The sequence below is a fragment of the Acanthochromis polyacanthus genome, chromosome 9 (assembly GCF_021347895.1).
Source record: "Acanthochromis polyacanthus isolate Apoly-LR-REF ecotype Palm Island chromosome 9, KAUST_Apoly_ChrSc, whole genome shotgun sequence".
Lineage (NCBI taxonomy): Eukaryota > Metazoa > Chordata > Actinopteri > Pomacentridae > Acanthochromis > Acanthochromis polyacanthus.
The window spans coordinates 26,372,467-26,395,845 of NC_067121.1; the positions used below are offsets into that span (position 1 = coordinate 26,372,467).

Genomic DNA, 23,379 nt, shown 5'->3' on the forward strand with positions numbered 1-23,379 from the left:
TTTGATGTTTTCATTTTAGCGCTTCAGAAGCATAATGTCCACCTACTGAAAACACTAGAGACTAAAAATCATCATATTCATTGCATGTTACTTGTTACAAAATCATTGTGAGAATAGGTGGTTCACTTACTAAAATACAGGCTACTCCACAGGAAAACTGGAAAGTTAAGAGTTTCTGTGGTTTTAGTAATGAAGAGCTCTCACACAGTAACTCTTTTATATCATGTTTGCACAGGAGTCTGCACTCTTCCACAGCCAAATATATCCTAGTCCACATAATTGCACAGCATAGGGTAAACAAGTGTAAGACACCCCTATAAGCCCTCCTCCATAATTCCCCTCATGGCCACTGCAGTATATAGCTATAGCCCATTTTTTGGTTTGTTTCCTAGGATGCCTGCTAATCTTTAAATGACACTCATTTCACTGAAATGAGCAAAACAGACTAAGTGGTTTTGAGGTACGTTGATGCAATATTTTGACAGAATAATAGGCCCTAATGTTTATAAAATATACCACACAAATTTGTTGTTTTTAGCATTTGCAAGAGAGTCACATTGATTTATCCTGAAGTTAAAATATTTTTTGGAATATGTAACAGTAAGTATTTAAATATGAGTGATGAGTTATGTTAAGATAAATCTTTTAACCTCGACCCACCCATTCTAAATCAAAAGGCACATTTTAACAAGATCATTTCAAAATACAGTATAGTTCAATGACGTATATATATTGCAATATATATACGTCATTGGTATAGTTAATCTTAAGCGGAAGTAAAAGTTTGTTTTGAATTCAATGTCACGTGAGGTTAAATTCCCCCTGAGGTGCTTCTTCCGTCTGCAGGGGGCATCTGTTTTCCCCAAAAACTTGTTCATATGAGCATACTACTTGTGTATACCTTCTAATAATTTAAAAAGACACATCTTAAAAGCAAACAAGCATACATTTTGAGGGGGCGTCTCACCCTGGTTTACCTCTGCTAGCAATGCTAGCTTGGATTCTGTTGTGTCTCGTTCACACACCGGGGTGTCCGCTCTTCCTGCGGTTAACGCTCAACAACACTGACTTAAAAACACAAAGCAGACAGCTGTGCAGCAAAGTAAGCGAATCGTATGTGACTTTCGTTCAAACCTTGCGGTGACAGCCGGTCGACTGCTGTTCGACCCATTCAAATGAACCCGCAGCCCGGCTGTAAACCGAGCCGCTCGCTGCTTCACATGTAACCGACGGTCTAGACAGCTTTGACCGAGAGTAACCTCACTGACGTCCCCGCTGTCCCAAGCACGCGCCACCTCCAGTTCTCCAATCGCTGGCGCAGAGGCGTTGTGACGTCATTAGATATCTTCCGGGCTGGTAGCACTGGCCCGGTGATGTTCAGATTTACAATTTCACTGAATTTTATTTTTGTAACATACTTTCAGTTGTAATTTATAACCAAACACATTGTGTTAAGAGATTGGTATAATATACCGTCAGACCTTTGATCACACGGATAAATACGCTCGACCCAGTACCGCAGCGGCTCAGACGTAGCGATTGAGAGAAAAGAGGTGAGAATGTGTTGCTGTGTGAGCGCTTTGCAGATGTTGAGAGGAGCTGATTGTTAGCGACCGGTTTACTCAGCAGCGCGGCACGTCGCCTGCAATATGCCATACATTCGTGTTCAATACGATGCGTGTGCTCGAACTTTACATTCCAAAGTGAAAATGTACAAACGAACAGTTTATTTACTCCTTTAGCAAAAGGTTAAAAGCAGCTGCAGTGGTTAGCTGAAGCTAATGCTAGCTTCCCTGCCTTGCTAGCTGCTCGTGCGTCTTTGAGCTGCCCTCTAGTTGCTAATCTTGATGCTGCCTCAGTAGCCTCCTACAGTTCCAGACATGGACCCTGTGTTCTGGAAAAATGTCGCGGTATCATCTATTACAATACAAACTATCTGCTTACTAATTATACTGTGGTGAAATTGCGTGTGCTGTTTAATGTCCCGTGCTGGTTATCATATGTTGTGATCAGATGTGTTGCAATCTTATCGAACACTGATAGCGGTTATCTTTAAGATAAGGACACTAAAAAGCACTGATGCGACACTGTGTCCCTTGCACAACATAAGAAGGTGCATAGTTTACACAATGAACAGCCCAACGAATAATATATATCCATATGTACAGTGAAAAAATAATTATTTGACTGTGTAAAAGAAAAGATGGAGATAGACACCAAAGTGAAATCATAGAGGTGAAAGTTATGTAGCACTACCCTGTTGTTCTAAAGCTGATACTGTTGATAAAGTGTTAAGTATTTAAAGAAATTATTAAGAGATAACATAAATATAGATTTTTTTTTAGACTGAAAGCTGCAGAACTCATCAAACACTGCATTAGTATGAAAAGTGTTGGTCCCTTGTGCCTTATATGTTGTCTAAAATTGCTGCCCTTGAGTTAACCTTATAACTCAGTTAAGTGGCTTGAACACCAGACATTTAACATTCCAAACCGTGATGCATCGGCTTATGGGTGTGTTAAATACTGCTTTTATCACAGTAACTGTCAGTTTAGTGGCCTGACAAACCTGCGTAGCTGGACTGGCATTACAGTTATAGTGGCATTTTTATCATTGGGTGTTGACTATAAATATTTTTTGGGGGTAAATATGTTACTATGTGTTACATTTTAATTGCTCTCTTCCCAAAGTTTTTTTTTTAATAGTTGCTTGATCATGTGTTGTGTTCAAATATTAGCTAGGAGAGGGTGTGCCTACGTTATTCATACTACAGTACACAATGAATGAACCTGTAGTGCGAGTGTTAAACCAAACTGGAGTGAGCAGGCCGGTGACTTCCCTGTCTGTAAACAGCAATTGTGGCAGTTGGTTTTGACGGAGTTTCTGCGAACGGGTGAGACTTGTTCACCCCTCAATGCATTGTGACTTTTTGTTAAAAACGAGATAGCAAGGGCAGCTGTGGTTCTGGGTTGGACCTGAATAAGGTAACAGTTTTTCATACATTTGTTTCACCAGAACCTTTTAAAACGTGGAGCTTGATAACAAGCATGAGCAAAAGCGACTCATTTAAAAATGACAGTTTTTTTTTTTTTTTTTTTTGCTCTGAGGTTAAAGTCACATGTTCAAGTATCCAGAAGAGGAAGTTGGGAACAGTTGCATGACCGCCCACTCGGATATATTAATACACACACATGCTGCTTTCAATTAATAGTGAAATCCATTTAGTGAGTAATGGATGGCTGTTGTCTAGACAAAAAAATGGCCTTTGTCAAGATAATTTTTGCATTTCTTTCCTCTGGAAAAAAATCTGTAAAAATGATGATTTGATTTTTGGTACAGTGTGCACCATGCAAGCATGTCCAGTAGGATCTAAGAATATGATTTACAGGGCAGGCAACTCACTGTAGAGCTACAATACATTTATAATGGTTATCTTCCTCAATTGAGCCCAAGAGTGTTGTGCAGTGCGGGTGACCAGCATTCAGTAACCTAGCTGGCTCTTAATCTCACTGAAGACTCACAGTCTAACTCCTTTCTTGCTGTCCGTTTTTTGTAGCTCGTGCCCACCTCAGCAGTCAGTGTTAGATTCTTCTCCGTAATGTCACAGTGGGTTGTTAGGGTGTGCTAACCTCTCACGTGACCTCGAGGCCTCTTCTTCTAAGCTGCAAAATGAGTCACTGCCACTTCTAGCATGGTCAGGCTCAGTGGCTGCACGGCTGCACTGCAAATTACACTGTGGACTTAAGCATACACTACAAATAGCTGAGCTCTCGGGGAGACAGTCAGAGCTGATCCAAAGGTTTTTGCAGTAGAGTCAAACAACTTGGAGCAGTAACGAGAACAGCACATGGTATAATCCAGTTTCAACTAGTGGTTGAGTACAAGAAGGCGAATAGTTACAAGAAATTGGAGAGACAATGTCCTCTGGGTTGAATGAAACCACTGCTTGTTTTAGATAGTTAACAATTGTCCTTTTCAACAATACAACATCTTATTGTTCATGGATTGTCTGCCTTTTTTTAAGTAAGGATATAGCTAATTATTAAATTCATTGTCAGTTTATCTGACAAATACTTTTATACAAAATGTTTGAAATTGAGACTGGGTCTGAAGTGTGTCCACACCCTACATGTTGCTTTCACAGTAAATATTAAGTGTGAATTTAATGAGTATACAAGCTCTGTTATTCAAACTTGATACTGGTGAGTGTCATCGTGTCATGCTTCCTCTGTAAGGTCATCCTCAGTGTAGCGAGCCAGTGGATCTGGAGGGAGAAAGAGTGCTGACTGAGAACCAGCCTAAGAATAGGCAGAGTTGGTCCCCATGCAAGCAAGGATTATTTTACCAGGAGGCTCCTGCTGCATTCACTGCAGCTTGAGTTTTCAAATGTGCTGATGCATCTTTATTCCGGGCTGTGTTTCTAAAATTTCACGCTGTGTCTTCATCCTGCAGGTAAAGTTGACTTGCTGTACAAAAGAATCACCCCCTGCAACCTTGAGCTTCAGCAGCAGGTGAAAACACTTACAGCGCGGAGAAGAGTACAGCCTGTCTTGTCGCTTCAGGTTTGATTCGACACTCCAGCGCTCACTTCATCGTCAAAGATGAAGTTGAAGGAGGATATGAACCCCCTGCTGCTGCAGGTCTTCCGCTCCGTGGTCTGGGTCTACTCCTTCATCACCTTTATACCCTGGTACTTTTTCTCCGGTGCTGGCAACAATTTGGAACGAGCCCGCAGAATCAAGGCACGCTCGATTAGCGGAAACCCAGCGGGGCCTTACAGAGCCGCCAACAGCCAAGAGAAGCTGGCTGCGTGGCTGCACCCCGGGGTGGACACACTGGACAAAATGTCTTGAATACGCTGCAAAGAGGTTTGCACAGAGGGACTGTCTGGGCCCAAGAGAAGGTGCTTAGTGAGGAGGACGAGCTCCAGCCAAACGGCAAGGTCCTTCAAAAAGGTGAGAGGCATAGTTAACCATTGTCCTTTCCTTACCTGGTACTTCAACATCTTGTTTTGCTAGTATTTTAAATGTTCAGTGTCTCAAGAGCAAGAATGTAGTCAATGGGTGGATCCTTTCATCACTTTTAGGTTTAGAGCTCCAGCGTTCTGTGAATCTGTAGGAAAGTTTGACTCTCTCTCAGAGATCAGTCTGGCACTGTGCACAGTGTGTGGGATGCAGGTGGAAGAGCAGAAGTGTCATTTGTCTCACAGCTGAATTAACACATGCACAGTCACTAAAGCCCTGTAGATGGCACTGACTGACTGCATACAAAAGATGAAAGAGCATGACTGGTACCAATAGGAGGCAGTTTCTCATTTAGTATTGCAGCTTAGACTACTGTCTGCAACCTCTTACTTGTTACTTTTTTCGTTGTTGCTTGTAATGAAAAGCAGTGCACACATTCATCCCGTTTCTATGGTTACAGTGGTTGTAAACAAGGACTGTAGAGAACAAGCACCACCATTATTTTCGGGTTGTTTGGCGTAGTATGTGGACAGAATCTTGAATTTTGCAAATATCTCTGCATGTCACGTGTAGGTGATTCTAGGGAGATACAACTGGCTCTCATACGAGGACACCTACCAGACAGCAAAGTCCTTTGGTAGCGGTCTGGCAGCTCTCAGTCAGAAGCCGCAGTGCAACATCGCTATCTTCTGTGAGACCAGAGCGGAGTGGATTGTGGCAGCACAGGCTTGTTTCATGTACAATTTCCCACGTGAGTGACTTATGGACAAACATGCATATTCCTAAATTCTTCAGCCTTTAGTTAAACGTTTGAAATGACCCACTAACTTGGCTGTCATTGAATTTGACAGTTGTGACCCTCTACGCCACCCTTGGGCCCATGGCCATTGCTCACGGCCTGAACGAGACCGAAGTCACGCACATCATCACAAGGCAAAGACCTACTTCAGAGCCGTCTCAAGGTACCTGTTTGCTGTTAACGGCTTGTCTCCATAAATGGTGCACTTTGTTAAACAAAGTCACCAATGACTGGCTCTTAATTTGTCAGTAATGTTAGAGCTTAATAAGAAGTGCTGTTCAATTGCTTAATTAGTTTGCCTCTCACTCTCCCTCCACCTCTTCCTGCCTCCCACTCGCATCCAACTCCATGTCCCAGCTATTCTGTGTGACGTGCCAAGGCTGCAGTATGTCATTGTAGTGGACAGCAACCCACAAGCTGGCCAGACATCCCCAGAGGCATCATGGTCTACAGCATGGAGGCTGTGAAGGAGATGGGATCCAAGCCTGACAATAGTGAGCATTTGTGCAACGTGATTAAAAAGGTTTCTAATTTTGTCGGGGGAAATGAAAGTACATTGATGGAGGCCTTAATACAAAGCCAACACCCTAATGTGTAATTACAGTGATGTGCTCTGTGTGACAGTCAGCAAGAGGTCAAATCTGCACTTGCCAAACACCCGGTGTGGTGATTATACTGGCCAAATATTTCAGGAATTTGTCGCTCTTCCAGAATCAACTTTAACCATGTTTATACTTGTCCTTATAGGAAACATGGAAAATTCGAAAATGTTTAAATATCGCACATAATGCATGTGAAATATCTAAATAATTGTAGTCAAGTTTTCTTCACAGTTAGATTTAAAAAAAATACAACAATTAGCAGATGTTTGTAGTAGATTTAAGCCAGTGAGACTAATCAAAGATGCCCGATTAAAGTACTTATTTAGGGGAACATGTCCAGTAATAAAATGCTTTTCTTCAAACCTGCATGTGGCCAGAACCCTCGAACATGAAACCTGCTTTGAGTTATTTGTGCATTTCATTCCAAAAAAATTGTACAAATGAGCTAAAACAATAATCGGGCCATATGATCAGCAGAATAGTCCGTAATAGCATTGATAGATGCTTGATCATCGATACCAAGCAGACATGGCAAAAATTCTCAGGTTACAGCTTTTCTTGTGTGAGGACTTGCTGTTTTATCTGTTTGTATTGCTGAAAATGATAGAAATTAAAAATGATTCCACGAACAGCTGGTTGAAGAAACAAGCCTTTGGGTCTACACTTTGATTCAACATTTTATAGATTAAGGGATTATTTTCATAAACAATATTTGATAAGGAAAACAAAAGTCGCTTTCATATGATTGTTGTTATATGTTATTTGTACACTAATTAGTTCAAGTTGTTTATACTATGGAATTTGTTATTACTGCTAATAATGTCGTTGTCATTTCCTCTCTAACCGTCACTCCTCCGCTCTCCTGTCTCGACAGTCGCAGTCGACCGCAGACAGCCAGAGCCTTCAGACATCGCCGTCATCATGTACACCAGCGGCTCCACAGGCATCCCCAAGGGTGTCATGATCTCCCATGGCAACCTCATTGCTGGCATCACAGGCATGGCCGAGCGAATCCCTAACCTCAAGTATGGCCATATGAGAGTCACTGCTGTTTCTTTGACACTTCCTCTGATTCTTATGTCCTGATACTCAGACTCTACAGAGTGTCCCTCATTCTCTTTCCCAATATGTGGTGTTCCTCCGACCATGTTTGTTTTTTTACATACTCATGAACCATTTAAACAAACTTTGTCGCTGTATCTCAGTCTTTTCCTTGAGTGTCTTCTGGAGATTAATTTGATTTTTTTTTGCTGGCAGTGAGACAGACACCTACATCGGCTACCTGCCATTGGCCCATGTTTTGGAGCTCAGTGCAGAGCTGGTGTGCATCTCTCATGGCTGTCGCATCGGGTACTCTTCTCCTCAAACTCTAGCAGACCAGGTCAGTGTAGAAATGAACAGACACATCTTGCGACCAGTCTGCGTACATGTTTGTCTGTCAATGCTAAACTTCACCTTGTGTCCTCAAAAAGTGCTACTTCACTCACTAATACCTCAGTGTTAATGTGATAATCTGTTCAATATTCTTGTCTTTACTGTGCATTCCAGCTTATCTAAATATACAGGCCTAAATTTGCAGATTACTGAGAATTGACCGCTTGTCGTTTTTCTTTTCACAGTCCACCAAGATAAAGAAGGGCAGTAAAGGAGATACCAGTGTGCTGAAACCTACTCTCATGGCTGCTGTACCTGTAAGTCTATTTAGCACTGCACAGACTTATCAGTCCAGTTTTATTGATATTATGGCCTGTTGGTTGACTTTATAAGTCATTACCTATCATCTTGAGTCTTGTAAAATGTGAGATATCAGTCTAGACACAGGGCAGACTTTACATATCTTAAGTGTTAACTTAGATATGGCCTGTGTGGTGTGTGTAGGAGATCATGGATCGAATCTACAAGAATGTAATGACCAAAGTGGAGGAGATGAGCAAATTCCAGAAGATGCTCTTTGTGCTGGCCTACAATTACAAGATGGAACAGATCTCCAAGGGCTATGGCACACCTCTATGTGACAGGTAGTACACACTGCACATACCTGTGTACATGAGTTGAACCCTCAGGAAAGTCCCTCCACTAAACATGTACTTCCTCTGTTATGCTTGAGCAAACAGTAACTGCTGTTCCTACACGGCTAATCATAACATACGTAGAACTACTTCTTCATTAACCCTTGTCAACACCAGGCCACTACACAAGTGAATTATTCTCTAGCGCGTGTGAATCATTGGGTTTTATCGACCATGGTGTTTGCACAGAACATTCTTCGAGATGAGTCAGTATCTGGACACTGTGCTGATTAACCGCTAGCTTTCTGAAACTCTCAATGTTTTTGTCAGTAGCTGTTAAAGTTTCTGTTGGAGTCTCCTCCACCTCTAAATCATCATCACCATGCTATGTATTCTTGTCCTTTTCCAGTTTGGTGTTCAAACGAGTGCGTGCGCTCTTGGGCGGGAACACTCGGGTGCTGCTTTCAGGCGGAGCGCCGCTCTCAGCAGCCACACAGCGATTCATGAACATCTGTCTGTGCTGCCCCGTGGGGCAGGGATATGGTCTGACAGAGACCTGTGGAGCTGGCACCATCAGTGAGAGTAGAAGGGTGGAGGGGAGAAAGGCAGGAAATGTGGAAGAGTTAATAGAGGAACAGCTAGAAAAGACAGCATGGTAAAAGTAGGTAATTCTGCCTAATCAAATGTGCTAAGTCTTTACTGGTATTTTCAGTTTGGGACTACAGCACAGGACGAGTTGGTGCTCCACTGGTTTGTTCAGAGATCACACTGAAGGACTGGGAGGAAGGTGAGCAGAATAGCAGCAAATCCATCCGTAGAGAAGACAAACATTTAATATTTTCTCTTTAATCAACACGTTCTGTGCTCCCCTAGGTGGTTACTACAGCACAGACAAGCCCAACCCTCGAGGTGAAATTTTGCTCGGTGGGCCCAATGTAACGATGGGCTACTACAAAAACGAGAACAAGAATCTTGAGGGCTTTTATGTGGACGAGAAAGGCCAGAGATGGTTTTGCACTGGAGACATTGGAGAATTCCACCCTGACGGATGCCTTAAGATCATCGGTAAGAAATCTGTAAACTTGTATGCGCGCGTGATGCAAGTGTTAAATCTTTCAGCGTTTTAATATGTGTTCTTTTCTCACAGATCGCAAGAAAGACCTGGTGAAACTGCAGGCAGGAGAATATGTGTCTCTAGGAAAAGTGGAGGCTGTTCTGAAGAACTGCCCACTCATAGACAACATCTGTGCCTATGCCAACAGGTATAATCCTGCACACACTGCCTCTGAATCGTGTTGGTCGATCGTATTGATGAAAACTTTAACTTTTGACTCCACTTAATTCTTTAATACAAACCCAACCAAGTGCAAACATTGCATATAGAATTTTCCATTCCGGTCTTAACTTGACAATTATTTTGTGCTCGTTTCTTAGTGACCAGTCATATGTGATCAGCTTCGTGGTGCCGAACCAAAAGCAGCTGATGGCACTGGCAGAGCAGATGGACGTAAAGGGCACAGTGGAAGAGATCTGCAACAACTCCCATGTGGAGAAAGAGGTCCTCCGCATCATTACTGAGGCTGCTATTTCAGGTAGGGCAAAAGCCTTATTATCACTAAAGTGTAACATTGTTAGCAAAACCGAAGTGAGACTGTTGGTGATACTCTCTGTCAAATAATCAGTTCAGATTTGGTGTGATGTCATCCCCAGCCTTGTGCCAGACTTTGCACGAGTATCACATCATATCGTACCTGTCAGGCTGACTTGGTATTCTCTTCTCTCAAACCCAGCAAAACTGGAGCGATTCGAGATCCCCAAGAAGATCCGACTGAGTGCTGAGCCCTGGACACCAGAGACCGGCTTGGTCACCGACGCGTTCAAACTAAAACGCAAGGAGCTCAAAACACACTACCAGGAAGACATTGAGAGGATGTACGGTGGAAAATAACCCGAAGATGCACTCCAGACAGCACACAAATACATACACATATGTACTTAAACACACACGCAAGCAGCTCAAAACGCAACTACCAGGGACTACTTAGAGAGGAGATACTTTAGTTACAGGTAGCGCACACACACACACACTCACACATTCATTGTTACAGACACACAGAGACCCATGCACCTCCTCCACAGCTTTCCCTGCGACCAGCTTCGATCAAAGCCGGGGGAGGGGGGGCTCTCGAATCCAGCTTAACGCTCTCTGTCAAGACCAAGAGGCAGAAATGTCCCTCACAGACGACCGAGCCAGCCAGGCCCGCATGGTGCGACGCACTAACCCACTGCTCTTTGACGGATTTAGCCCTTTGAGTTGCTATGACTACCAAGGCGGCACAGGAAGTCAGACCTTTTGCATGACTCGAAGTGAAACCAATGTCAGGCTGAACGCATCTGAATTTCTGACAGTGCGTCCTCCCCTGTTGCTTGCCTCCCTCCACCGCTGGTCTCCGGAACCTTCCGCCAGTTCAGCTCGGTTGCTCGGACATGTTTGGCAGATACCTGGCAGGAACAGGGGATAGCATGAGCCCGACAGTGGGATCCCTCCTGGGGGGGTTTATGTAACATTCAGGTTGGAATCTTTGCAGGGATCTCTATTGTCTTTAATGATTTGTCGGTCTGTTATTGCTATTTTTTTTTCCATTCCTGTTTGGTTTGTCAGCTTTGAAACCCATTTGATGCGTGTTTTTCTGTGTGAGGAGTCCATGTCGCAAAGCCATGAGAGATTGAGCGTTACAATGTTTATAAATACTTTTTTCTTACGGTTATTTTATGGTGGTGTTATTCACAGGGGCTTTGTTTCTCTTGTTTTTTTATTTCCATTTTGTGTATGCTGATTATACTTTTTTGAGCTTTGTTTACATTCTTTTTTTATTATTATTTTGATCTTTTTTTCTCTCCTGTATTTGCCTGTGTCCCAAAGTTTGTATACTTGACAATGTGTTTACTAACTTGACTATTACAAGCGATTGAGTCTTCAGCCCTTTTCTGCTACCTGGCCTTTGCGGCACAGTCAAACATCAGTGGTAAAAGGCATCCACTGAGACTATTTGAGGGTTATTTTGTTGGTTCATTAACATACAGTAGCCCTGCCACATATTCCTCCAGCATGACCAATGCACCGTACGGATGTCTCCAAGGGAACTCGGCTTATTATAGAGAAATGGTTACAAAACTTAGACTTTCATTTGATTGTTGTCCCAGTTAACTTATTTGGGGCAACCGTTCATGTTAACCTTTTACTCTAGGTGTAGTTACTGTTACTTTAAATAGATTTTTTTACTTACAATTATGACATACAAAATGAATGTGCAATATTTATACTCAATTTTTAAAGTATGTAAGAAGGAAAGACACACAGACAACAGCCCTTCCATTGTGTATTAATGTTTAGGCCTCCGCTTCAGTGCAGATTGGAAGGCCTGTAGGAAACTAAATCATAGGCAGAAAAGAAACGGTAGAGACACTGATAGGGAAGTTAGATGTAGCCCATTTTGAACGTACTGTACTAAAAAAAAAAAAAGTATTTGAAATAAGACTGTAAAGTGAAAATGTAATATTTGGCATTGTAGAAACTGCATGATGAAAAGGGTGCGACTGTACCAAAGCACCTAAGTATAAGAGAGAACTGCACTCCATTAGGAGAAATTCTTTACGGATACACTCCATGTAGTCGTGAGTATATAGAACAAGCTCGGTTCACTTCAGAGTGCAAGTAACATTTCTGTATCTTCAGATCGGTTTTATGTGTATGATACTGTATGTGCAATGTATATAAAAGGGTCTACAGTACTACAGGATTCTGACACCTGCCATTTATTATGTAAATATATATATGAGGTTCTCAGATTGGTGGCGGTATTCTCTGAATGGCATCGGTGCGAGTGACTTTCTAGCTTCAGTATTCCTTCTCTTTAGGTTTAGGGACGGAAGATTAAACCGTGTTTGGTCAGTGGTCCTTTGTAAGGTCAACATCTTCGTTGCAACCACCTTTTCTGAATGCATCCCTGCTTTGCGTGCAATGACGACCTAGCAGTAAGAACTATACAATCAGGTACTCTAACAACGTCCCTTATCAGATGCCTACTAGCTTCATACGGGAGGGTTGTTTGTCCATACTATCATGACAAAGCAGAAACTCATTCCTCCCCGTTTTTATAAAAACTTCTTTCCTCCTGACATTTTCAGTGAAAAGTCAGTAGCTTACTGTGCTGTCTGCTGCTTTTTCTCTGCCTGGCTAGGGGCGACTAGTTGCCTTTTTCCGACACACGTGAGCTGTCTTCAGGGGTCTTACGAATGTGAAGCCCTCCCCGTGTTCTGTTGACGGCACACACGTCGTGTCCTACTAACTTTTCTTCTGAACTAACAACAAGGCAATGACGGCGGGTGATGCAAAGACGAATCTCACCGCTCTCTGTTTGTTTCACTTGCTTTGTAAATAAGGTGAAAGGGGGAGGGGCTTGATGATCAAAGTTCAGCAAAACTACCAATAACTGTACAGGTGTAAAGCCTCCTGTTAATATATTTAATAATCTCTGTTATTGACCAGTTTTTGGGGGGGTCTTCTTGTTTATGTGATGTAAGTGGCCCTGAAAACTGAGCTACTGCAAGTTTCTCCTTCCTTTTATTTATTTGTGATTTGGCCTTGGAAAATTCTGTAATGAAATAAACGAGTTTGTGTTGTAATTACTGTTGTCTGTTGTGTGCGTTAAACACCTGAGCGCCGGCTGCGAGGCATAACGTGTGGCTGATAATCAGCAGCTTGATTAGAATCATCCTCAAACCAGAGTTTCTATGGCAACGGAGGCCAGTGTGTGTCTGTGTCAGTCTGTGTGTGTGCGATGGAGTGAATGTGGTTTGTGAAAGTCTGTGTGGTGCTTCGACGCAAATGGAACATACAGTTCTGGGAGTCGACCTTCGCTCAGGGCTCATAAACAAAGGATTTCTTTTTTCTTTCAGGCACTCAAAGGCTATTGTTTCTCAAGACGTTCAATCGCAGACTTGTGAAATTGTTAAGTACTTTTGGTACATGTAGCTGCTGCTATTCGTACACAAAAAGGCCTGGATGCAATATTTTAGAGCTGACATCAAAACTAGTGCCTATTATGTCTGCTGTTGTTTTCTTTAATTAATTGATCCACTATTTTGTTGGTCAGTTGGCTAGCTTTAAAAATAAAAATACCAGAAAATTGTGAAAAGGGGCATTTCAGTTTCCCAGAGCCCAAGCTGACATTTGAATTTATATTGGACCATTTTCCAAAAACTACAGATAAGCCCAAAAACTCAAAATTTTAGATAAACAACAAATGCAAATTAAACTCATACATGTCAAGACAGATTCTGCAATATGATGCATAACGTTTATCAAGTCATGTAACACCCTAGAGTGATGTCAAATGAACCAAAACTGAGCTTTTGATGTATTGGAAAACTGTTTGATGTTCCTGCATTTCGCTTTAAATATAACGGCTAACTACAAGACCACAGGGAGTCGAGCAATTCTTCTGACTCCTCCTCTCCTCTGTTCCCTCCATCCAGCCCTATGGGACAAGTGAGTGAGTCAGAGGCAAAATGCTCCCTTCATTAGCCCACTGATTCTGACGTAAACACACGAAGAAGAGTGGCTCTACACCACAAAGACAACAACAGCAGCAGCACCGAGCGGCAGGAAACCGTGAAGGACATCTTCCATATTATATGAATGTGGTTTGTGTGTGTGTGTGTGTGTGTGTTTCTGCGCCTGTCTTCTCTTTGCTCTCTGACACTTCATTCCAACTTTTTTTCTCCCACTCTTTCTCCCTCCTCTCTCGCTTTGCTTGGCTCCCTCTTCCTGTCTACTTATGACTCAGAAGTGCGCAAAAAAAAAAAAAAAAAAAAAACTTTTTATCTGTTTGTGCTTCAGGAGCACACTCCAGCGTGAGCCAATAAGCCACACTGGAGTTTACCCAGGGATGAGCGGAGCTGAACCTTAGCTTCCTCATAACGCTGGAGAGGTGGGCGGTGTCTAGGGAAAAAAATGAGAATAATTACATCTGAGGTTGAAAGAAGGTGGTACAGCGAGGACAGGGACTGAGATATCACCCTGGATTGTTGAAGTGATATGTAAGACACACTAAGGCTGGATTACAGTTATTAACTGGATCTAGACAATAGAGGAAGGCTTTTTTAAGCCACTGTGGCTCATAAAAATGTGTTTGTTGATGAACATTTGGAACCCTGGCTGTGCAAACACTCACTTTCAATGAAAATTCTAAGGTTTGGAAAGAACTGTGCATTTTGTGTTGAAATAAAAACCTTTGAATTTGATGCATTCATATTGGATTTCAGTATTACACTTATTTTTAGTCTCATGTGGTAGCAATTAAGTGCTGGAAGTGTTTTATCTGACTTTGAAGCTACTTAGGGGTCAATTAAGGGAAGCGCTGGTGACATTTTTCCAGTGCCTAATTGGAAAATTAATGAAAGTGACGCTCCACTTTTTGGTTGACTGTGTTTCTCATATCCTGCTCTCTCCTGCTGGTTTTGTTTTCTTTTTTGGGGGGTTTGTCAAGCGTCAAGCCGACATTTGGCGTGGCGCCTGGTAACTCTGGCTGCACCACGGCACTCAACTGGCCCTGGCTTATGGCCCAGCTGGGGTCAAAAGGGAGAAAAAAAATGTGTGAGGTCTGGTAATGAGCTTGAGCAGAGGAGCGAGGCAAAGAGATAGATAGAAAGAGGGAGGGAGGGTGGGTGAGGCAACTGATACGTCTGGGCGATGACTCACCGATGCTGGGTATTTATAGCATCGGGAGGGAGGGTTTGGGGGTGGAGGAGCGATGGGGGCAAGCAGTTTGGGAGGCGGCCAGGACCAGCATCATCATCATCATCATCGTCGCCGCCATCGCAAAGCCGACAGGGAGTGGTGGAGAGGAGAGATGGAGATAAGGCAGCGGAGAAGGAAAGAAGCAGAAAGAGAGGGATGGTGGGAGGGGCAAAAGGATGAGAGGGGAGGTTGACGCTAAGAGAAGGAGAGAGGAAGAAAGGAGGGAGTGGTGGAAGGGTCGATGAATGAGACTGAACTCAGCAAAGATAGGAGGATGATCTGAGGAAAAGAAGGGAGACCAAAATAGAAAGCTTATTTAAAATTCACACATAAAACAACAAGAACAAGGAAACAATCATGTTGGGCTCGCCACACAGCAGGGAGGACACACACCAGGCTACACGTGGCAGAGGAGAATGCATAATGAGTCCTGGATAGAACACAAATCTACATCTAGCCCGTTTCTGTGTCTTTAAGCCTGTATAATCTATAGATATCTTCTTCCCTGCAGTCTCATATTCAGACAGTCTGCAGGGGAGGATGGGGGAAAACGTGGCACACTTTAATGAACATAAAAAAAATCACCACTGTTGCCTAGACACTGTACATTTCTGGAGATCCAAACACAGAAGACTGTAGGACAAACAGCCAATTAGGGAGGCAAAAAGACCAAACTATTTCAAACTCTGCAACACATTTATTATTTTTTTAAAGTGACTGGTATAATCAGTGGCCGTTTCTGTGATAATGTTAATAAATGTGACTAAACTTTCCCAGTTTGGACTACAAGCGATTTTCGCATATGGTTGCTTTTAGTTCCTCATTCTGCTCTCTTCATTTCATTGGCAGGACTTCTTCATCAATAAACATCTCCTGCCTCGGCCTCTGGTGACGTCAGCCAGTGCGTCACGCTGCACCCCGTACCATAGACACTAACATAATTCATGCACGTGTGCACATACACACATGTACACACAGAGGAAGAAAGGATAGAGAGAGACACACACACACACACACACCGTCTGTTTGAGAAGGGATGATTCAGAACACCACAAACACTCACAGTCATTAATATGTACAGGGGGAAAGAAGCAGGAGGATTAAAGGCAATATTAAGTGAAAAGAGTGAAATTGAGGCTGACAGAGTGGTGGGAAGCAGTGCGAGAGAAAAGGGCTGGAAAAGAGTTCAGAAGTGGCAAAGAACAGTGAAGCAAATAGGGAGTATAGTTGCTGATGTGACGGAGGAGAACAAGAGTCAGGTTTGTGACGCAGTCAGGTAGATGGGACTAAAATAGTGACAGTGTCAGAAAGGAAAAATGAACTGAGGAGTGGAGCTCAAGCGCATCATTCTCAGCTGGACACAGAGGGGTCACAGCGCCCACTGTAACCAACAGTGGTCTGTGTTTGACCATAGAGCTAATTAAGGCATCGATGAAAAGTTGAGAAGCATGTTTTTTTTAGGTCTATGCAAGGACTGAGGGAATAGTTTCATGTTGGGAGTTAGATGAGAAAAATCAAAAAAAAAACTTTCATACATGCAAGCTACATGCACCGATCATCTTGAAGATTAAAACTACCTGCCTTGTATTAAAAAAACAAACCCATTTTCTGGTGCTGTCGCAGTGTTGTGCAGAATGGTCTGACTGCACCTTATCATCATTCTGCTATAGGGGAAAGAAATGCTCTGGTTTAATTGTAGTTTTTTAAACAAGTCACAAACAATTTGGTCCGTAGCAATTCCAGGATGTAGCAATGATGTCCCCTCAAAATAGTAACGGGGAACTGCTTTGGTGAAATATTTGCAGGCAGGGAAGCAAGCACTGTTATTAAATTTGGTGCAAGCATGGCTACTTAAGTGCAAGATCTAATCTTCAGAAAAAGTTGAAATTTTCAGCATGTAGGTTGGTGCCTGGAGGTTGTTGTTGTATCTCCCAGTGATAGGGATATTGAGAACCATAATACGTAGATAGCGATAGGGGAGGAGAAGCTGTGTGAAATGCCAATGTCAAGTTTAAAACTGCAGCCTACGTCCGGTGAGTCAGACTACCACCAGCCTAATACTGGGGAGTTCCTCCTCATACTGCCAAAACAGCTCTGACCAACCATGATATGGACTTTACAAGACCCCTGAAGGTGTTATCTAATATCAGGCACCAAAACATTTGAAGTAGGTTCTTTCGTAAACGTTGAACTGTTGCTGTTCAAACCAAACCATGGTTCTCTTTCAGAAAATTGTACAGACCATTACACTGCCTTCCCTAGCTTGCCCTTTTCCCTATAGTGCACCCTGCTGCCATCTTTTCTACATCTTTTCTACACTTTTTCTACGTTGTGTATGTGCATGATTCATCAGATCAGACCACCTTCTTCCATTGTTCCATGGTCCAGGGCTGATACTCATATGGCATTGTATGCATTTTTGGCAGTAAACAGTGGTCAGTGTGAGCAGATGTGCTGGTCCTTGGATCACTTTTGCTACGAGTAGTTACTGACCACTGCATACCAGGGACACCCAACAACACCTGTCATTTTGGAGATGTTCTGAGCCAGTCATCCAGCCATCATGTTTGTCATAGCGTGCCATAGTTGGTAAGATCCTTATGTTTGACACATCAACTTCAAGAACTGTTTATGTGCTGTCAAACAGATCCAACCCCTTATAAGGCGCCATTGTTACAAGATAATCAAATTTTTCACTGCACCTGTCAGCGGTTTAAATCGTTTAGGTGACTATATGAAGCCAAGTGTAGCTAGCAAAAGGTTAGCTTAGCTTAGCATAAAGACTGGAAGCATGGGGAAACTTAAGCATCAAAACATTGATATCAAAACAGCAATTTACTGTTTCAGTAGAGGTTACGTCTTAGACTAATCTTGGTACAGACCAAGTTGCTAAGGAACTGTCCAAGACTCTAGGAAGTCACTGGCCTACGCTCGGCCAAAGAGTATTGTGGCACATAAAACCTGTGAAATCACAGCTACATTTCTGTGTGCGCACTGACCACACAAACAAAATACAACTGATTACATTCTGATCTCTAGAGGTGGTGGTAGATGGATTTTGTCAGCCACTAAGAGCGAATCTAAGCAAACAGGAAAAATAAAGTCAAAAATTGTCATGTAGTTCAGCAAGAAAATAAATAAGCATTTTCTCAAAAATGTCAAACAACTCCTGTAATGGAAAGATGGTCATAGGAGAGGAATGGAGGCTTAGCAGTTGAATCCGGTCTCATTAATGCAGAGATAATACATCCACTCCCACAGGCCCTCAGCTTCATTCCTGTTGCAATATGTGGACATGTGACCTTTCAGAAAGGTTGAGCCTTTATAGAAAGTCCACCTTCTTTCATTTCTCTTTTAGTTTTCCTCTGCCCACTCTCTTCTGCTCAGACAACACAGTCTTCCTCTCCTTTTTTTTCTGCTTCTCTGTCCTAATGGTTCAGATCTTGTGGCTCTAATCACCCTCGTCTCTGTTTCTGAGACCACCTGCCTCCTGAAGACAAGGAGCATGCTTTAATCACAGTAATTGGCACAGGGAGAGGGCCGAGGCGCACGGCTACAACAAAGGTTATTTAAAAAAAAAAAAAGAATGCAAATGAATGAAAGCCATGAGGAAAATGGCTAGTTTAAGAAAACGAGTCGTCTAATGAAGCAGACAAGGATACCAACCTGTGGGAAGAGATGAAGGTGGAAGCAGATGAAAGGCTGTGAGGCGGCGTCACCATGGAGACGTTGGTTGAAAAGAAGGTGAGCCATGACGACGGGCGTGCCATTCCGCATGCTCTCCCGCCTCATGATGTGGTGGTGGTGGTGACAGAGGGGGTGAAGAGGTGAGGAGGAGGATGAAAAGCTCTCCTTCCCAGTGATCAGCGTATGTTTTCCTTTTTTTGACAAGAGTTTACGCAACAGCATCATATCTGAATGTCAGGCCATTAAAGAAGAAATCCAAGGTTAAAAACGAATAAGTGTTTGCCAGCTCTTGGCTGACTCATGAGTCCTTGAGCTCATTTTAAAGCATAAAAGCAAAAATAAAGCACAGAAGAACGCACAGTGAAAAACCTTGAGATGAAGCTGAGAGAGGCTATTTGTGTGTGTGTGTGTGTGTGTGTGTGTGTGTGTGCTCGCAGCTGGTTGTGTGCGTGCACGTGAATATATCGGTGTGACGCACGCAGGCCATTGTTGAGCTGATATCATTCGCTCCCCGCAGCTTTGATTGGCGTGTGGGTAAACATCAGCAGTATCCCAACTGGCTGCTGCTGGTTTAGATGTGGTAGGAGGAGGAGAGATATGTGGCAGATATTGTATCATTCAATCAAGGAAAGAAAAACAAAGCGCACACAGATGGTTTATGAGGCAAAATGGGTAAGGGAGTACAATTCAATCTGATGTTCAAATTTGGACCTGGCTGAAAATTTTCCAGTCACTCATTCAAACCAGACTACATTCATGTTTTAGCATTTCATTCCTGCAAGAAAAATACATGCAGAGGAGGCTAAGTTTTAATGTTAAAGAACTATTCATCCGTTTATATAACCGCACTGAAACCTGACTGGAATCACTAGAAGCTCTTAAAATGCACCAGATTTCTAAAACACGGTAAACAGTTTGTAGACACTGTTGATGTATAATCTATTTCACACAGATGGTGTTTTACATCTATTTGCCTTCAAAGCCATAAATGTGCTGCTGTCATGCTTCTCCATCTGATGAAGGCACGCTGGTACCAAAACATTAAGAAATCAACGCTGCATATCTGTAGTTCTAGATAATTTCTTGGCTAGAAAAGGAGTACGTCTTGAGCATTCAAATGCGGCATGAAAGTGCAGATTTTTTCCCCCCAAAATGCACCTTGAGTAGGAGTCAAATACGAAAAGGCTTATAATTAACGAGAAGAATCCAGACAACAGATTTTTCCTAAAAAAATGTGAACGATTTTAACATATTTTTTCCTTTGTTAAGACAGACTACTGTAGGTTATGGTCAACATCTTTATACTTTCTTTACTGATCAATTATTATATGAATCACCAGTTCAGATAACTGAATTATGACAAATGCTGTCACTCACTTCAGAATTTGCTTCCTATTCCGTAGTAGTCTGATTAAATTTCATTCATTTTGCTCAAGATCTTTTTCTAACTTGTGGTGAAATGATTTCATTATCACATGTTCTTCTGTGCATATTATTGCTTAGTTCTACTCTGTAAATAGCAACAGGAAGCAGTTAACCTCAACAACCTCTGCTCCCAAGCTAATTACATTTACTCAAGGACTGCAAAATTCTAAGGTCTGTTACTTTAGTATTTCTATTTTATGCTTCTTTACTTCCCTCCCATTACATTTCTGAACAAAATATTACACTTTCTTCTCTGCTACATAATTTGACAACTTTACTTACTTAGATGAAGATTTTACACAGTGGATGATGTAACAAGCCTTTAAAATGCAACACACTATTAATGACTACACCACAGCTTTCAAATCTTTTCGGTTTAGAAATTTTACAGAAAGCCGTGTGTAGTCGAGGTCACTTTAGATGTCGCTGAGTTGCTCCACAAAATGTTTTTTTTCCCTCTAGACCTCGTACATGGTTTTATGTCAAAGAATGCTCATTAGATACAGCATCTCACTAAAACCCAAAGATGAAAGAAAAATTCCAAAAGACTGAAAACAGTTTTTTTGAATCAGAACTTTATTTCTTCTTTCCTCTCCTATTAATCATCCGAGAAGACCTCACATTAATATGCTGTCCCTGTGTGTGTGTGTGTGTGTGTGTGTGTGTGTGTGTGTGTGTGTGTGTGTGTGTGTGTGTGTGTGTGTGTGTGTGTGTGTGTGTGTGTGTGTGTGTGTGTGTGTGTGTATATATATATATATATATAACTGTACACAAAGTAGTTTAAACTAACTTTATCTGCATCAGCTACAACAGCAACCTGCTGCAGACAAACCGATGTTTCATTCTGAATAATCTAAAGTCTAAATGCCACTTTATTAACGACACCTTGCTAGTAAAAATTTGGAACCCCTTCCACCTTCAGAGCTGCCTTAATTCTTCGTGGCATACTTTCAATAAGGTGTTGGCAACATTCATTGGAGATTTTGGTCCATATTGACATGATGGCATCACACATTTGCTGCAGATTTGCCCGTTCCACCACATCCCCAAAGATGCTCTATTGGACTGAGATCTGGTGACTGTGGAGGCAACTGGAGTACAGTCAACTCAGTGTCATGTTTAAAAAAAACCAGTTGGAGATGATTTGAGCTTTGTGACATGGAGCATTATCCTGCTGGAAGTAGTCATCAGGAGATGGTCCAATGTGGTCATAAAGGGATGGACATGGTTAGCAACAACACTCAGGCAGGCTGTGGCATTCATTCATTTTCAATTGGTACTAAGAGGCCCAAAGTGATTCTTTTGTCCCTGCTGCAACTGTCCTGCTAAACAAGTGACTGACTAATCTGTTCGTCCTATTTATTGTTTGTCGTCTGTGCTTTATGTAACTGGTACTCCGTGATTGTTGTTGACTTTTGTTCTGCTGGCCGTAGAGTGATTTGCCCCACGGGGACAATAAAGATTCCTTGAACCTTGAAAGTGTGCAAAGAAAATATCCCCCACACAATTACACCACCAGCAGCAGCCTGAACCGTTGATACAAGGCAGGATGGATCCATGCTTTCATGCTGTTTACGCCAAATTCTGACCATCTGAATGTCGCAGCTGAAATTGAGGCCCATCAGACCAGGCAATGCTTTTCCAATCTTCTGCTGTCCAGTTTTGGTGAGTCTGTGTGAACTGTTGTCTCAGGTTCCTGTTCTTAGCTGACAAGAGTGGCACCTGGGGTGGTCTTCTGCTGCTGCAGCCCTTCTTCAAGGTTGGACATGTTGCACGTTCAGAGATGGTTTTCTGCATTCCTTGGTTGTAACAAGTGGTAATTTGAGTTACTGTTGCCTTTCTATCATCTCCAACCAGTCTGCCCATTCTCCTCTGACCTCTCACATCAACAAGGCATTTTCATCCACCCAATTGCCGCTCACTGGATATTTTATGTTTTTCGGACCGTTCTCTGTAAACCCTAGAGATGGTTGTGCGTGAATCGCAGTAGATCAGCACCAACAACTATGCCATGTTCAAAGTCACTTAAATCCCTCATCCTGATGCTCGGTTTGAATTTCAGCACGTTCTCTTGACCACATCTGCATGCAAATGGATTGAGTTGTGGCCATGTGATTGGCTGATAAGCTATTTGTGTTAACAAGCAATTGAACGAGTTTACCCAATAACGTAAGGTATAATAATGTAGTAGTCAGAATCCCCAAAACATCACTTTTACTTTAATATTTTAAACCATTAATACTTGTGTACTTTTACATAAGTGGGATTTTTAATGCAAACACTCCTTAACTTGTAAAGGAATATTTTTGAATCACAGTATTGGTGCTTGCAGTGATATATGAGTGTTTCTTTTTTCCACCGACTGCGTCTCTTCATGCAGTTTAAATCATTATTTGGAGATGACATATATCCGCAACATGCCACCATAGAAACAGGAAGGGGAATCCATGCCATCAATACATTACCAGAAATTATTATGCATTGCCTCGTAATAAAGGTCATATCTATATATAGATACAGAGAGTGAGAACCAGAGCAAAGGGAAGAGAACATCAAAGTAATATGAGGCAGGAAACAAAGTCAATGAGAGAGTGAGTGGCACTAAGGACTTCTAATTTAATTGGCATAATTTTCCCTCTTCCCTGCTGTAATTCCCATTGATAAAGAGAGAGACAGAGAGAAAAGGGACGCAAAAGCACCAATCACTGAGACGGTTCTTGTTTTTAATGTCTGAAGTGCCTCGTCTGTACACAACGATGCACACAGACAGCACATCACAAGCCCCAGAGAGGAATTACAGAAGCAGTCAGTGAATCTTTCACCAGCAGAGCCCTGCTGGGATTTGAATTTAGAAACCTTGATCTATCACTCAGAATCATTACAGTGCCCAGGGGGGTTAACTTACACAACAGCAGAAAAAAAACAAACTGGCAGACTGAAACACACACACATTAAACAGCATGTCATATGTGTGATATCCAAATAGAAGACATTTTCCTGACTGACCCACAGCTTAGACGCCGGCAGAGAGAAGTGAAAAGAAATACCACATCCTGTTAAAATGAATTTTGCTCATTCCGTGTAATGATTT

The 23,379-nt window shown here is 42.3% G+C and overlaps 1 protein-coding gene across 1 annotated transcript; it reads left to right on the top strand.

The window, feature by feature from the left end:
* The first annotated feature begins 1,324 nt into the window (after nt 1-1,324).
* Nucleotides 1,325-13,060, top strand: LOC110956554 (fatty acid CoA ligase Acsl3-like). Its single transcript, XM_051953258.1, is given in 19 exon segments — nt 1,325-1,553; nt 4,453-4,847; nt 4,849-4,902; nt 4,904-4,952; nt 5,536-5,715; nt 5,816-5,895; nt 5,897-5,939; nt 6,121-6,171; nt 6,174-6,257; nt 7,240-7,390; nt 7,623-7,746; nt 7,985-8,056; nt 8,244-8,383; nt 8,784-8,956; nt 9,087-9,161; nt 9,248-9,439; nt 9,522-9,636; nt 9,809-9,966; nt 10,165-13,060. Coding segments are annotated over 18 exon segments (2,145 nt in total). The 5' UTR covers nt 1,325-1,553; nt 4,453-4,601; the 3' UTR covers nt 10,323-13,060.
* Nucleotides 13,061-23,379: the final 10,319 nt, after the last annotated feature.